Source organism: Ursus americanus, chromosome 2 (assembly GCF_024610735.1).
Source record: "Ursus americanus isolate L20-20 chromosome 2, mUrsAme1.1.p, whole genome shotgun sequence".
NCBI classification, from domain to species: domain Eukaryota; kingdom Metazoa; phylum Chordata; class Mammalia; order Carnivora; family Ursidae; genus Ursus; species Ursus americanus.
In genome coordinates, this window is record NC_142128.1 from 28,066,252 (window position 1) to 28,082,147 (window position 15,896).

General features: G+C 49.0%; 1 protein-coding gene across 2 annotated transcripts in view; it reads right to left on the minus strand.

Annotated features, from left to right (window-relative positions):
- The window catches only part of LOC123778600 (BOS complex subunit NOMO1), a 53,756-nt gene that overhangs the window by 20,811 nt on the left and 17,049 nt on the right, over nt 1-15,896 (minus strand). For both annotated transcript variants that reach the window (XM_045776061.2, XM_087870208.1), the window contains exons 12-20: nt 11,864-12,038; nt 10,307-10,448; nt 9,126-9,257; nt 7,954-8,090; nt 6,377-6,464; nt 4,360-4,423; nt 3,398-3,493; nt 609-827; nt 438-520 (exon numbers count right to left, since the gene is read on the minus strand). In XM_045776061.2, the coding sequence (XP_045632017.1) occupies nt 438-520; nt 609-827; nt 3,398-3,493; nt 4,360-4,423; nt 6,377-6,464; nt 7,954-8,090; nt 9,126-9,257; nt 10,307-10,448; nt 11,864-12,038 (1,136 nt within the window). The remainder of the gene's footprint in view (nt 1-437; nt 521-608; nt 828-3,397; nt 3,494-4,359; nt 4,424-6,376; nt 6,465-7,953; nt 8,091-9,125; nt 9,258-10,306; nt 10,449-11,863; nt 12,039-15,896) is intronic.

Genomic DNA, 15,896 nt, shown 5'->3' on the forward strand with positions numbered 1-15,896 from the left:
CGGTCGGAAGCCCAATAACAAATATTCCACCAGCCATCACTTCTCATTGCCTGGTCCTAAGAAGACCCTCCCTCGCCCCTACCAACAAATATCACACCACGAAGAGTTGAGACATATGACGGCTAATGCTCACGTATCAACAAGAGATGGCTTTGCTTTTTCACTTGCCTTTTGGTGGCAAATTAAAAATGCAGGGAAAACAGTTGGTGGTCCTTCTCCAAAGAGATGGCCCAAATTCTAATGACCAGCTACTTTCATCGACTGACACCTTCCATTCACTCACTCACTCGCCAAGCAGTCACAGCTCTGTGCCGAAGGAGATTTAGGGAGCCTTACAAAGACAGTTACGTGATATCAACGACACGGAATACGTTTTTAAATGCAGGTAAAGGAACGGATGCAGAGACGTGTTGCGGGCTCACGGAGTTGACATTTACCTCCGCTGACGGTGGCTTCCATGGATGGGGGGTAGAAGAGCAGCTCTTTAGACGAGGGTGTGACAGTGATTTTCTCTCCAGACCTAAAACGATGAAGATACTTGCATGCGGCTGGCTCTGCCCTTCATTAGGAAGGCCGTCAGGACGGACGGCAGCGTAGAGAGCGCTTACCGTGCCCAGTAGGAGAAGTCATAGGAGAAGGGGCCCTGTAGCTCCTCTACCATCTCCTGGACGGGGGGCTTGCTCCTCCCTTCTCCCGCGTCTTCCTTGCCGTTTTTCTCCCGCTCCTGCCTGCGGCTCTCAATCTCGGCCAGCTGCTGCTCCCTCCGCAGCTCCTGCACAGATTTCAGGGGGCCTAGGACCAAGGCGGGTTCACTGTCAATGGAAGATCTGGAAGAAAGGAAGGAGCAGCCCAGAGCACGTGGTCACTTATCCCTGTAGTCGGTGGCAATCTGACATTTCAACAAGGAGTCATCCGTAAGGGAAAAAACAAACCCCTTATAACAGCACCACGGGGGCACACCCTGCTTCTGGTTTGAACACACCAATAGTTTTTTAAAAAATGAAAACTGAACTTCTCTGTGACGGTGGCAGGATCTAGTAGATCTTGGCTGGGATGAACTACTTTATGACTTGAAGAAAACATCCGACTTCCCGTGGGACGCAGAGGTCTTTGCATACCACCGTATTTTTTCATTCAACCTTAACTGAGAACACTGCTAGAGAACCGGTAAGCTGGACAGATGACATTCCCTAACCATGTGGAATCCATATTCCAGTGGGAAGAGGCAGACGATAGACTGAAAATGTCAAGGAAGTACAACGGAGAAAAATAAAGCAGTGTGGAAGGAAAGAGTGCTGGGAATGTGGGGGTGCTGTTCTTTATTGGGCTCCCTGGGTGAGGAGTATGGAAACAGCAAGGTCAAAGCCCTTGGAGCCTGAGAGGGAGCTCCCCTGGGGAAACAGCAAGGAGACTGAGGTGGCCTGGACAGAGGGACCCAGGGAAGAATCGGATGGGTCAGAGGGTCGTGGGGGAGCAGGTGATAGACTAGGGCTTCACAAGCCTTGGCATGGACCCTGGATTTCACTCGGAGTGGGATGGAGAGCCACTGGAGTTGCAGGCAAAGGCATGACATGATGTCTTCTTCCAAAGGCTAAACTCTGCCTTCTGCTTGGAAAACACACTGTCATGAAGCAAGAACCCAAACAGGGATGCCAGGTAGGATGGCTGTGGTAAAGATCCAGGCAACAGACAGTGGCTCAGACCAGAGTACGGAGGTAAAGCGCTGAGAAGGGACAAGATGGTGGGCATATTTCAATTGTAAAGCCAAGGATCTGTGCACGGACTGGTTGGGTACAGGATGCAGGAGAAAGGACCATCTAGAAAGATGATAAAGAGTGGGTCTGTGGAGGGCAACAACCAGGAGACCAGTGTGGGACCCGGGGAGCACAAGATCCCCAGGAGGGATCCAGGCAGCCATGTCTAGCTGGAACATGCATCTCATACAAGCCCCAGCACAAGCAAACAAAACCAAACCCCCTCTGAGCTTACAAGAATGAACTCAATAAAGACTGAAAATAAGGTAACACAGGGTCACGACTATAATTTCTAGTAAGAATATGAATTTCAAGTCCCACCAGTAATTGCTACTTTCCAAGCAGGAGAATAGTGAAAGGCATTGTTCCAGCACCAGGCACAGTTCTGGGCCCACAAGAAACATTCCCAAGTCCATCTTCTAGACACCTGGCTTCCTGGGGAAGGGGGCACCCCTTCAACCCATTCTCCTCAGTCAGAAGCCAAGAGCTGTCCCCGCCACTCATCCCGCCTGACCCCACTGGTCGGTGTGTTGCCACATCCTGTCAATTCCATCTGCTCAACAACGTCCCAGCCGCCCACTGCTCCCCAGCCCACTACCATCTGTCTGGCTGAACCCCAGCAGCTCCTACCTGGACTCCTGCCTCAAGGGATGTCCACTTGTGGGCTGCTTTCACCTGTTCACTCAGCAGCCAGGGGGAGCCTTCTGAAGCAAAAAGTCATCCCTCTACTCAAAACACACCATACTGTCCATGCACAAAGCAAAGACCCTTACCATGGGTTGGCCCTACCAGCCTGCCTCCCCTGCGGGCCCCCCCAATCCTCAGGGGGCCCAATACAAAGCCCTCACTGTAGGTGCAACACCGTGTGCAACACCGTGACGACTATCGGTGTCCCCTGTGAGACCCTAAGTCCCATGAACACAGGGGCTGGCCCTGAACAGCGAAGATTCTCCAGACATTTTCGGCATGGATGGGGGAGTGGAAAAGGCGATGGACAGAGAGATGGAGACATAGGCGAAAAGGTCGCTTCAAGTAAGGAGGGAGAAAAGTTACTCAAGGTTTCCATTCTCTCTCACAAAGACGGTCATGTGGCCAAAATTCTTTCATTTCTCAAGAAAAACAGGGTGTCAGAGGCACCTCACCACATTGTAAAAATTCCTCTCAAAGGGAACATTCGCGTGAAGCTGACCCTCGGTGAGGGACTGCCTTTCATACACCTTCTCCCTCACGACCCTGTGTCTATCAGGTGCCATCTCTCCTTGCCCAGCCGTCAAGAAAAGGTCTCGAGAAAAATAGGCAATTTTTCTGAATTTGCTAAAACACTTGAAATACAGTGAACAAGGCAGAGAATTTTTCCCCCCTTAGCCAAGACAGGAAGTGTAAAGGGTTCAAACAGAAATTTAAGGCACTGAAACGAGCTGTCAGAAGGCTCTCCCTCAATCCTCAGTTAATTCCGGAATCATAAAAGGAGAGGACCAAGGCTGTGGTGAATTTACGGCTATGTCCAGTAAGAGGGAAGGCCATTTGTATACACACCTAGAGATAAGAAATCAAAAATAATTTCCCAAGTGTCTGTCAGAGAAGTCCCCGGGCCTCGTCCACCACCCTCCTGCGCTCAGACCACCGTGGAGCACGAGTCTTACTTGATCGTCACAGTGACATCCATCATTTTGTCAGTGGTGATAGTTCCAAGGACATGGTGGCGAATGGCTGTCAACGTCAAGATACTGGGTGATGACCTATAAATCAAGCGGAAAGAAAACACCAGCAACATCACCTAGTTGTTCCCAAAGGATCACAGACACACCCTTCATGGGCAACTGTTCTGACCCTGAAATATACTACATGAAATTGCTCTAAGTTTGGGGTGAGGTAACCCCTGACACACCTATCAGTGTTTTAAAGCATAAACTATTTTCGCTCTAAAACTTGACACCTCCAATTCCCGGTGAAACCCTCCAGGGTTTGTAAACAATGTAAAAATGGGAGGCTGGAGTTTGAGAAACTCCCATCAGTGAGGGCTGGAAGATTTAACCAAGATGGTATTTATGCCACTTGAAAACCTCAGCCTTCCATCCTGGGTTTACAGAACTCTGGGGAAAGAGATCGCAGCTCCATGTCCTCAATAATTTATCCAAATGTCGGGGCGCCTGGGTAGCTCAGTCAGTTAAGCGCCCAGCTCTTGATTTTGGCTCAGGTCATGATCTCAGGGTTGTGAGACTGAGCCCTGTATCGAGCTCCGTGCTGGGCAAGGAGTCTGCTTAGGATTCTCTCTCTCCCTCTGTCCTTCCCCACCCTCTGCTCACGCTCTCACTCTTTTTCTAAATAACAATAATTATATTATTATTATAATATCATATATTATACATATTATATATTTATAATATATATAAATATATATTATAAATATATATATTAATATATATATTTCAGATATATACATATCTGAAAATCCCTACATGGAAATTCTTTTTAATACCTAACTTTACCTCTTCCAGAAAAAAATATGCTTTTGTTTTTCAGAAATAACCAAAGAAGAGCTGTGTGCCCACTCTACTGCAGGGGAGGTTCACCCACGCCACGGGGCAGTGAACACCCAGCTTACGTGTCATAGGTGTAGAATGCTTGCTCAAAGCGGTGGCAGGAGCGAGGAGTCACCTTGTACACACCTGCACCCAGGAAATCAAAAGTCATTTTCAGAGGAGGGTGTCTATCACACTGAGCCCTCCCAGCACCGAAAGCCCACAGGCAGCGCCTCTCACTCGAACACACAACACGCGGCAGATGTGCTATTATGGGATCAGAGATGCTTTTCCACTGCCGGAAGCAGCTTCTTCTCAACAACCCGGTCCATTTCATGGCCCCTCACAAGCTCAGGATTTCATTTTCCGTAACTGAACAACTCACACTAGTTTCAACTGCACAGACCAAGCTAACGGGGATGCGCACACGAAGGAACAGGAAGTACATTTCGACCTCAAATGAGACCGAGAATTTTCCACTTAACAGATTCTGTTAAAGATCCAAAAGATAACCACAGCCTGACCTCCTTCCTAGAAACATTCCTAAAACAGAGCATGGAGCAGAGGAAGGCCCAGGAATTTATGGGAACAATCGCAGAGGACACTTTCATGCCACGAGTCTACGTAGGGTAACAGCTCTGACTAGGAGCGTATGTCGTTTGCCGGAGGAATACAGCATCGGGAAGGAGCGAAGCCTAACGATTTAGTCCCCCAAATGGTCACTAACCCACCTTTTGGCCACGCTTCCTACAGAAACCTGAAATGAGTTCCAAGTACCTCTGCTGTTTTCATCCCACCAAGGAAGCCCCCGTGCAACTCCTACCAGGAAAGAAATGGGTTTCTCCGTTCACTTTGCTCTTTCATCCTACAAATGTTGCCAGAGCACCAGCACCCACTACAGGCCAGGTATCGTGCTGGGGACGGCTACACAGCGGCAACGAGCGTGTACTCTACCTCGGGAACCCAGAGAAGTCACTGAATTATTCTCCAGGAAAATGCAAAATAAAACCACCGTGAGCTGCCACTTTACGCCCACTGGGACGGCTAAAATCAAAAAAGACCGTAAAGGTCTTTTGTGAGGATGTGGGAAAACAGGAACCCTTGTGTGCTGCTGGTGGAAACATCAACGGGAACACATAGGCCCTTCAGAAAACTGTTCAGCTGTTTCTTTAAAAATGACACATAAATTTACCCTGTGACCCAGCAGCTCCATTCCTGGGTATCTAACCCAAAAGAAATGAAAACAGATGTCCACACACAGACTGGGATGCAAACATTCATGGCAACATTACTCATAACAGCCAAAAACCAGGAATGTCCACCAACTGGTGAGTGGACACACAAAATGTGATCTATCCACGTGACAGAATTCAGTAACAACAAGGAACAGATCATTAATACCCTCCCCAACAGGAACTTCCACCAAAAATGTGCTAAGTGAAAGGAGCCACACAAAATACCACGATGGCAGGATTTCATGTACATGAAATGTCTAAAAAAGGCCAATCCATAGAGACAGAAAATAGATTAGAAGCTGCCTGGGGCTGGGAGCAAAGATTCCCTGTAAACATGCATGAAGAATATCACCAGGGTGATGAAAATGCTCTAAACCAGATTATGGTTATGGTCGCATAATTGGGTAGGTTTACTAAAAATCCTGGTATGTTGTAAATGGGTGAATGTTATGGCCTGCAAGCTGCACCTCAATAAAGTCGTTCCAAAGGGAGAGAAGCCACTGAAGGATTTTAGGCAAGGTGGGAGATGGTCCAATTTTTATCTTCAAAAGATCACTTTTAAGTCAGTTTTAAGGAGAGGTAACTGGCCCATGGTATAGTATTTTTCAAGGGGAAAGGGCCCAGCCGTCTCTACCCAACTCAAACCCCGGAGACCAAGAACGCTCTCCAGCCCCCAGCTCTAATTCTCTGGGTCGAAATATCACTCCCTCCAGCGGAAAGAGACAGAAAATCCAGGGTACGCTAACCACAACCGAAATTGATAGCAAGACACAAAGAGAACCCAGGGAGGAAAAAAGGCCTTTACCACAATCCTCGGTGCCTTTCCATTCTCTAACTCAGAGCCCATCAATCCTTCCAGACTCACCAGGCTTGGACAGGCAGAATCGGTTGACTCCTTTGGAGAGGTTATAAATCCCCACGTTCTCAGGTCCATTTCCATCCTGATAAAATTCCTAAGGGACCAAAGCCAATACAATGACTTACTAGGAGAGATGGAGACACCAAGATGATTAATAATATTTCTGTTTCTGAACCAGTCATGTGTTTTACCCATTAATCATTTGAGCAGTTGGGTGCCACAGGAAAATTAAAAACCTTCAAAAACTTCCCACAAAAACATGCTCTTTGTCATTCAATCAACTAATATTTATTGAGCACCTGCTATTCAACAAACCCAGGGCTGGGCCTTGGTGGCTGACGTGGCTCCTGCTCTCAGGGGGCTTACATTCTAATACAGGAAGACAGAAAATCAATGTGGTCAACAAAGAAAAGAGATTTCAGCTAATAAGAGCGGTGGGCAAAACAGCCAGGGAAGCAGGACAGAGCGGGAACGTGGCAGGAGCATCTCAGCTGGCTGGGCTCAGGGCAGGACCCCTCCTGAGTAGGCAACGTCAAGGATGCAGCCTGAATGATGAGAGAAAACCGACACGGGCACTGCTGGAGAAGATGCGCCGTTCCAGACAGAGGAACGCGCGTGTGCAAAGGCCCAGACGAGGGAACGAGCCTGGTGTGGAGGTGGAGAGAAGGCTGGTGTGCCGGGGCCTGGGCAGCAAGGTGGAGAGAGAAGAGCCTGGGGGTGAGGGAAGGGCCTTGCTGGCCACCGTTATGGAATGCGGATCTCATCCGGAGGGAAACAGAAACCCGCTGAACAGCTGAAGGAAAGGAACAACCTCCTAAATGTCCACCACTTCCTCTCGACTGGGTACCAGCTAACCCATCTCCTGCAGCCACGCTGCTTGTGGAGCCTTTGTCGTGAAGCAGTTAGGGCAATCGACTGGCACTGGAAACACAGGCTGCCATCCCTCCAAGGGTCTAACATGAGCGGTGGCTTACCTGCCACTTGGCTCAGTTTCTCCACCAAAACCTGACAATGACATCTGCCATTGCTAGAAGCCAAAAAGTTGAAACTCATGAATGGACCTAGACAGGCCTACACACCCATTCTCTTTCCTGAAACTCAGCGAGCACACTGCCTATCACGGAGACTCCGTCAACGAGACAGTAGGATCCGAGCCACTCTGTCCTTTGCCCCGGGATAAATATACCAGAGAAAATGACTCGGCGGGACCGACTGATAATAATAATAATAGCAGTGTACACCGAGGAAACCAAATACAGAAGAGGGCTACTTAAACTTCACCACAACCCCGAGAAGTGGGTATTATGATCCCAGGGCTACAAAAAACCAATGCGCTCCACACTACAGCCGTCCCAAATCACGCATCAGAGTTAGAATTTCACGTGGGGCCAGGACAAGAAAATCTCCCAATGAAGGCATCTTTCCACTAAGGGGTTTTAAAAGCTCCCTGACTGTGCTTTCCTGAATAGGGGGGTGAGTGGAGGGCAGAAAAGGACATCTGACTTAACGACGGTTATAATCTTCTTGGCATGCTAGGACCTTCCTGCTTTCCAAATAGGAGAACCCTCACGAGGCAGGCATACCAGAGTGATTGCGTGAGAAAGGGAACATCGCAGCATGTAGCCCGTCTGCCTGAACTCGATCGTTGACACGTCATCTTCCAGAACTTCCACCTCCAGACTCTTGTTTTTCCAGCACCAATCTTCATGCATGATGCTTACTGGAAAAGCCACGATACAGACACACATGGGCACAGAGCACACTACCTCCCTGAGTAAAAATTACAATGACTTAATTTTTTTAAATGTGTATGTGCATATATGTGCACGTGCGTGCACACACACACACACACACACATATATAACTAGTAATGCTTAGAACAAGTAAGTACTGAAGAGAAAAATGAAACCAGTGGTCATTAGCATCAGCAAGAAATTCGATAGTGTCTAAAGGGCATGCTCACAAGTCAGATATTTAAGGGACAGCAAACTTTTCTTGTAAAGGGCCAGGAAAGTATGTATTTCCAACTCTGCAGGTCGTGCAAATATTCAACTCTGCCTTTGTAGCATATAAGCAGCTGTAGATAACACAAAAGCAAATGGGTGTGGCTGTGTCTGAATAAAACTTTATTTATAAAAACAGGTAGTTGGCCCCCCGTCATAGTTTGCCAACACCTGACAGAACAGAAAATATAATTTCCCAGATAAAACAGCCTACTTTATAAGCTATTCACTGCCAGCTGCTCCAAACTGAGCTTCAAAAACGCAGAAAGACAGCCAGCGGGTGGATTCTCGAGAGCAGCAGGGAAAAGAGAGGAACGCTAGCCAGCACCTACTCCCCAGGCGCTGCACACACCGTATTTCATTTTGTTTTGCGCTCTACAGAAAGGCCGTATCACTGCTGTTTTAGAAGACGAAACTGAGTCTCAGGGAGGTCACACAGCTGCTATGTGGTAGGACACATCAGTGTTATTATTTCACGCCCTCTGTTCGGGCGCTTAGAAATAAAATGGCACGAATGAGGGCACGTTCCCCAAACAGAAGACGTATGTGGGCTGTCCTGACAAGGTGGCAGTGAGGGCAGGGAACAGCAGTTCTTGAATTATCACCCATTGCTAAATAACGCACGTTCAAGGTCAAGGGGCAAGGAAGACAAGTAAAGGTATGCAGCTGGCATGCAATTCGAGAGCTGAGTTTTGGAAAGTTTTGAGACAGGAAGTAGGTGAGGGCCACAAGATGCCGCTTTTGGTTCTTACTTTTGTATTTTCCGGGGAGCACGCTGTCAAAGGTGAACGTCATTGAGTTGACCTTGCCAGACAGCTGGAGACTCCGCTTCTCGCCCTGGCGGCTCAGTGACTGCAGCGTCACCAGCAGGTCACCACAGGTGTCTGCAGAGCAGAGACAGGAGAGCCTCGTGTGGCTGCCCTCGCCAGCCACAGTCCAGCTTCGAACCCTCCACCTCCGGGTGCTGCTTGCCACCGCATATGTCCCGAGGGCAGTGACAGCAGGCTTCCTTTCCAGCCAACACGCATCTGCTCTGCCCTAAGACGCATCCCCCTGTGCAGGCATCAGTACCCAACGACAGAGCCACCGAGGGTAAAAGTGACCCCATCATTTATGGAACACCCCCGTGTGAGCCGCAGAAGACAGGAGAGGGAAAACAGTATCATAGAGCACCTGCTAAGTGAAACGGAAGGTGAAATGGGGGAAGGAGTATTTATGGAGCACCAGAAGCCAGAGGAAAAAAGAGAAAGAGGATGGAACTTCACTGAATGCCCACTTCATTCCAGACACAGAACTGGGCCCTCTGTCATCGTAATCCTATCACTCAGAATAGCAAAGATTTACACGGCTCTTGCTGTGTTCCAGGTCCTCACATGGGCTATAAATACACTAATTCCTCTGATCCTCACAACCAACCTGCGAGGCAGGTACTGTCATTACCTGCGTAGGACAGATGAGAGACTCAAAGCACAGAGAGCTTAAGTGACTTGCTCCAGGTCACACAGAGAGGGGGCAAGCCCATGCAGTCTGGTTTCAGACTCTGTTCTTAACATCTGTGCCACACTGCCTGATGTGACCGTATTAAAGCCTCACTAAGACCCTCCGAGAGCCGTAGTATTCCCATTCTACAGAAGAAAAAACTGAGGCTGAGCTTACTATCTCACAGCTGGGGAGTGAGAGAGCTGGGAAAAAAGCAATCCATGTGTTCTTTCAGGAGCCAAAGCAAAAATACTCCAAGGGAAACGCATCCAGTGACTTGTGTGGTGCTTACTCAGAAAAAACTGTACACAATACAGATGCGAAAACCACTTCCGGGCGCGGATTCGGCAATTCACCCTGAACGCCACCCAACAGGGAAAAGCTCACCAAAATCCCACTTCTAACTGCCTACTTCTCTGAAACTATCTGTTCTCACTTTCAACTGACATCTTACCCAAACAAGAGACTTTCCCAGAAACTGATGCCAAGAACTGCACAAAGGCCACGTCCATCACGGGCCTATCGGTCACAGCAAGAGGGAACGTCTGGGGCTTCAAGGTCAGCCCTGCTCTGGTCTCCGCCTCAGGAACCATCACCTGCAGGGACACACGGGAGGACGTCAGTATCTGCGTCAAGGCTGCGGCTCCCCCCGCCTACAGGGCACCAGAACATTCACCAGAGCCTAAGGCTAAATATTTGAAGGACAGAAGTTTACTGCTAGACCTAGTTTTATAATCACAACAAATCCTCAAACAGGCCATGGGAAGAAAACGTGTTTCTACTCAGATCCAAAAGAACTAGCCTTCAGCCCTGCCACGAAGTGCGCAAAAGTCTATCTGGCATAACCCCACAGAGGCACATGGCTGTCATCAGTCACCTGTACACTGGGTGGAACCACACTAAGTCCCAGAACCTTCTCCTGGCTTGAGGCCACTCATGACGTAAGCTATGAACTTGTCAACGCTACGTGGATGTCCCCCTGGGGGAATCAGGCCACCTTCTTCTTTTTCTTCTGTGTCCTTTCTCAGGTTAAGAAAAGGGACTGGGGAACAGCCAGAGGTCACCTATGTCCTCCCTAGTAAAGATTACACCCCACAGTTGCTCCTCCTTGGAAATAGGTGGCTGGCTGTTGGAAAAGTCCCTTATGCTTCAAAAGGGCTTCCAAAGGCTTGTCAGTGGCCAACTTTACAAGAGCCAGCTGTCTGGTAAAGGACCTATGAACACACCTACACCCTTTGGTGAAAGGAGGGAAACCACTCTCCTCACGCCCCATCTCCTCGCAGGGGGCTCCCACTTGCTCTAGAGGACAGCGCAGTCTCGGGGGAAGGGGGGGGCGGCCTTTCCAGCCCTCTCCCTCCCCTCACCCGCTCTTCGTCAGGGAGGAAGAGCAGCAGCTGACTAGACATGTGGGAGCCTGAGTTCCACTGAGACACAGTGTTCCCTGTGGGCAGGGCCGTGGCACCGAGGCACAGTGGGCTGACCTCTGGCCCTGTCTCCTCTCTTGCCTGCTGCCCCAACCTGTGCTCAGGCCTTCAGCCGCCTGGTGAGACCACAGGCCAGGGTCCCCCCAGCTTCTCCACCTGCCTTAATGGAGAAGTCACATGGTGCCAGACCAGCCATCTTCATTTCAGGGCGAGGTGGAGAGACACCAGCTCTAGGCTGGCCTTGGGTGCCACAAGCCATGCTCTGTGGACTTGCCATTAATGAGGGTTAATTTGGGGACTTACGGATCTTCTATACTAGCTAGATGCCTAAGAAGGTGGAGGTGTGATTGGGAGCCTGGAGCTAACTCCTAACAAACATGGGGGACTGGAAAAAAGAGAGGCCTGTGTATCATTTCCAAACTGGGTGCCTGTCTGCTCCACGGTGACATGCAGGAATGTAAAGACCTCAAAATAAGAAACTGGGAATAGAAATGTTCCTTCTGTCACCCCATTGTGGCTAAAAATAACCCTTTAAAAATCACTGCCTCTTCTTTCAAATATCTTAAATAGAACAAAACTCATCATACCTGGACTTTGTAGGTCCCTGGTTTTGCTTTAAAACAAAATGATCCGTGAGCATCCGTCTCCACGGTGACCAAAGACTTGTCCTTGTCTTGAGACGACAGGACAACTTTGTATTTACTCATCTGCTTGACGGAGTCAGGGAAGCGAATGATTGATATCTGGCCACAGACACTGAACCTGCAACAAGGGGACCATTCATTCCAGCATGAGAACTCAATTATCACAGGAAAGGCACTTACCAACCCAAACGACACATCCCTCTTCCTGCCCCGGTCCCGGGGACTAGTTTCGCCCTAATGAAGAGGCAGAAAAGCAGCCCAAATGACTCCAGCTTCAAAAAGCAACCGCTGCAAGGAAGACTGAGCCTCTCTCTGTGCAAGGGAAAAGGCACAGCGGAGGCCCACGGCGGGGCAGTTTCTGTGTTCTGGGTGACATCCGCAATCTCCCGCTGCGGAAGCAATTTTCAGAAAATCTGTCGATGATAAGAATGCTTCAGGTAAATTGGATCGTTGACAGTGCAGCAGCCTCGGACTGAGCCTGTAAGCAGCCTAAATCCCCCAGGCGAAACGGGGCAGAGGCATCAAAGACGCCTTCCTCGCATTGTGATTATATGTAATTCGTGGACAAAAGCGATCGGGGGGGGGGGGGGGAGGGGGGGGATGGGAACACAAAAGCAAATTAAATGTAAAATAATTACAAAGCCAAAATTGAACTGCTTACGAGCTAGGAGCCGCAAAAGCGACCTATGACTGAGAGGCCCCTTCAGGTAATGACCCGGATCGGAGGCTCTCAATGAGCAGTGCGCGCTGAGACGAAGGGCACGTGAGAGGCGTGTCCCCAAGCTGGGAAAGAGCCACAGAGACTGTCAGCCTCGAGTGACATTCCTCACTTTTTAGCAGCTGACGTGTTAAAGTGTAAGGAGACACCACAGCTGGAGGCCGCCACTGTATCCTCAGTTGACAAAAGATTATATTTTCTAATCTTAAGAATCATTTTGGATAAAAATCAGTTGCTACTTGTGACAGAAAGATAATAATGAAAGGCAGCTTCGATGCAGGATAATTAGGGGGTACCCTCGACGCTGGAACACCCACCCTACTGTAAATAAGAAGGGGCGGAAAACAACAAAGGGGTGGGAGATAGTGTGTGTGAAATCTGAGAATGAGGACAAGCCAGTCACCTCTTTAGAACGAAGGGACCAGTCTGCCACACGAGCTCACAATCCTGAGCAGGGGACAAGGAATGAGGGCCCATGTGCCCGGTCCAGCCAGCCACCTGTTTCTGTATGGACCGTGGGCTGGGAATGCTATTCCCACTTTTACTTCCTTTTTTTTTTTTTTTTTTTTTGAAAGAGGCAGGTGGGCAGAGAGAGAGAAAGAATCTTAAGCAGACTCCCTGCTCAGTGGAGCCTGATGCAGAGCTCGATCTCATGACCTGAGATCACGACCTGAGCCGAAATCAAGAGTCAGATGCTTAACCGACTGAGCCACCCAAGAGCCCCTACTTCCATACTTCTCAAGGGTTAAGAGGGGCAGAAAATCAAAAGAATAATAATATCCTGACACATAAAAAGCATACGAAATTCATATTTCAGTGTTCAAAATAAAGATTAATGGGAACACAGCCATGCCCGTCCATTTCTGAATTGGCTGTGCTGGGTTTTGTCATAGAGGCTGTATGGCCCGTGTGAAGCCTACACTATTTATTCTCAGGCCCTCTACAGAGAAAGTGTGCAAGTCTCTGATCTAGATTTGAAGGGCACACATTTTGGCTCTCACTTCCCCCTTCTGGGGACATTCAGAGTAAAAGGATAGAAAGGGAATACTGAAGAGTTATTAAGGAACTTTCATATTCTCTAGATTTGTGTACATGTCACAGAGAATGTCACTGTATTTGTTCCAAGCTGAACCTCTCTGCTTCTTTAAGTTTTACGTATTTTAACCATCTGGCCTGTTTCAGCTCATATTCTCAAAGAGAAGTGTCCTGTTATCCCAAACCTCAAATGTATATTGGTTTTGGTTTAAAAAAATAAACTAAAAAGCTGGTAGGATAGTGTTTGGTTATACTGAATCCCTTAAAAATTGATTTGTGTCAACAAATTCCTTCATCAGGGTTTAATACATTTATGGATAGAAATTGGTTAATTCTGGTGCATTGCGAGATTACTCTATTCTCATAATCATTTGGACAGAAGTCAAAGCATTTCCTTCTCAAATAAATTGGGAATTTTTTTAAAGTAAGAAATATAAATGAATTAAAAGCAAATGTGCTATGTTGGCCCAAAAGGAAAATGAATTTTCCCAAAGATGCTCGATGAATATTGTTTTTCTTTCTTTGACCCAAATATTTCACTTTAAGGAAAAAAATAAATACAAATATATTGCCCCATCTCCATGAATAGCACCTCCTCCATGTACACAATTGCTTAAATAAGAAATCTGGGACCCCAGCAGCACAAGGCCTGCTGACTGCCTCCCCACGTCATCTGTCAAATGCCATCTACCTCTCTCGCCCTCCCCTGCAGCACCCTGGTCCCGCCACCACCGCATCGCCTCCAGACAACTGTCACCACCTCCTATGGAGTCCCTCCACTGTATAACCCTGGACTCCCTGCGATCTCTTCTCCACACCACAGCCAGGGGAGAAAAATTTTTTTTATTTTGAAAATGCCCTGATGCATATGACTCCCTTGCTAAAAACTCTTCAACGGCTTTCCACTGCATTTGGGGGGAAAAGCCCACCTCCACATCCGGCTGCAGGCTCTCCAACCTCACCAACTGCCTCCAGCTATGCTGGCCGCCTTTCAGAAAGCTCCTCTCCCTCCCCTCTGGGCCTTGGAACATGCTATTCCTGCTGCCTGGGAAGTGTCTCACTCAGCTAACTGTGAGTCCCCTGCGTTCAATAAACCAGTGAGGGTCCTCCCACAGCCCCAGCCCTCTTCCCTGCACACCTACCAGAACCTACCATCACAGGTTACTCAGCTCAAGTCTGTCTCCCCAGGAAGATGAAAGCCCCGTCTCTGTCACACTAGTTGGGTTCACTGCTACACACCCAGGCTTTGTCACAGGGCCTCACCCAGAGTTGCTCAAAAATGTTTATGAGGGAAAAGGAGGCAGGGCGTGAACCCAAAATGATTTTCTGAGCTCTAGTGAAACAAAGTACTGGCTTCCACCGGTGATGTACTTCCTAATCACCCAGTTGTCACAGAATCCCTGACCCTGACCCCCACCTGTCTACAGAAAATGTCACCGATGTCTCCTCAGTAGCCAAGCAACAGAGTGTACTTTCGGGGCTCAGCTCCTGGACCTCCCTGACCGTCAGGCACGACCTCATACCTAAACCCACTGCCTGGATCCTCCTGAGGCCACCCCTCAGACACCGGCATTCCACTTTTGGCCTGCTCTTCTAGTTCTACCTGCTCTTACACATCTAAGGTTCTGGCTGCCACCGGGCCCGACTCTCCAAATTACAATCTGTCCAGGCATCTGTCGAAGAGCGCCACCTAGTGGTCCTGCTGAACCCTCGGCACCTAACACGCTCCTCTCCCTGCCTGCAGCAAGGGCACCACAGCCATTCCAAGTTTCTCAAACTGGGAACCCCTAAATACTTCACTAACCCACCCCTGACTTCCCTACAAGGCAAGCCCTCATCAAGTCTCTTTTCACGACCTCTATGCCCCAGTCTTGTCCCCTATGGAGTCGTCCCCCACCACGGCTGCCAGGGAGCCTCTTTGCAAACAATTATCTAAGCATGTCACTTCCATGCTCAAAATCGATTGCTGGCCCCCTGATCCCTGGGGGAGAAAGCCCCATTCTTCCAATGGGGTGTGACGAGGTCCTCTGAGACCTGCCCCTCCAGCCCCGTCACGCTCCTTGGCCTGCCCAGTGACACAAGTCGTATGCTCCCATCCACAGACGCCGTGCTGCTCTAGACTGTGTGTGCCTTTGCTCATGCCGCCTCCCCCCAGGAAGATCCGCCCTGCTCCGCTCAAGTTAGAGTTCAGTGAGTACCCGGTGCCGTCTCAGAGAGAAATGG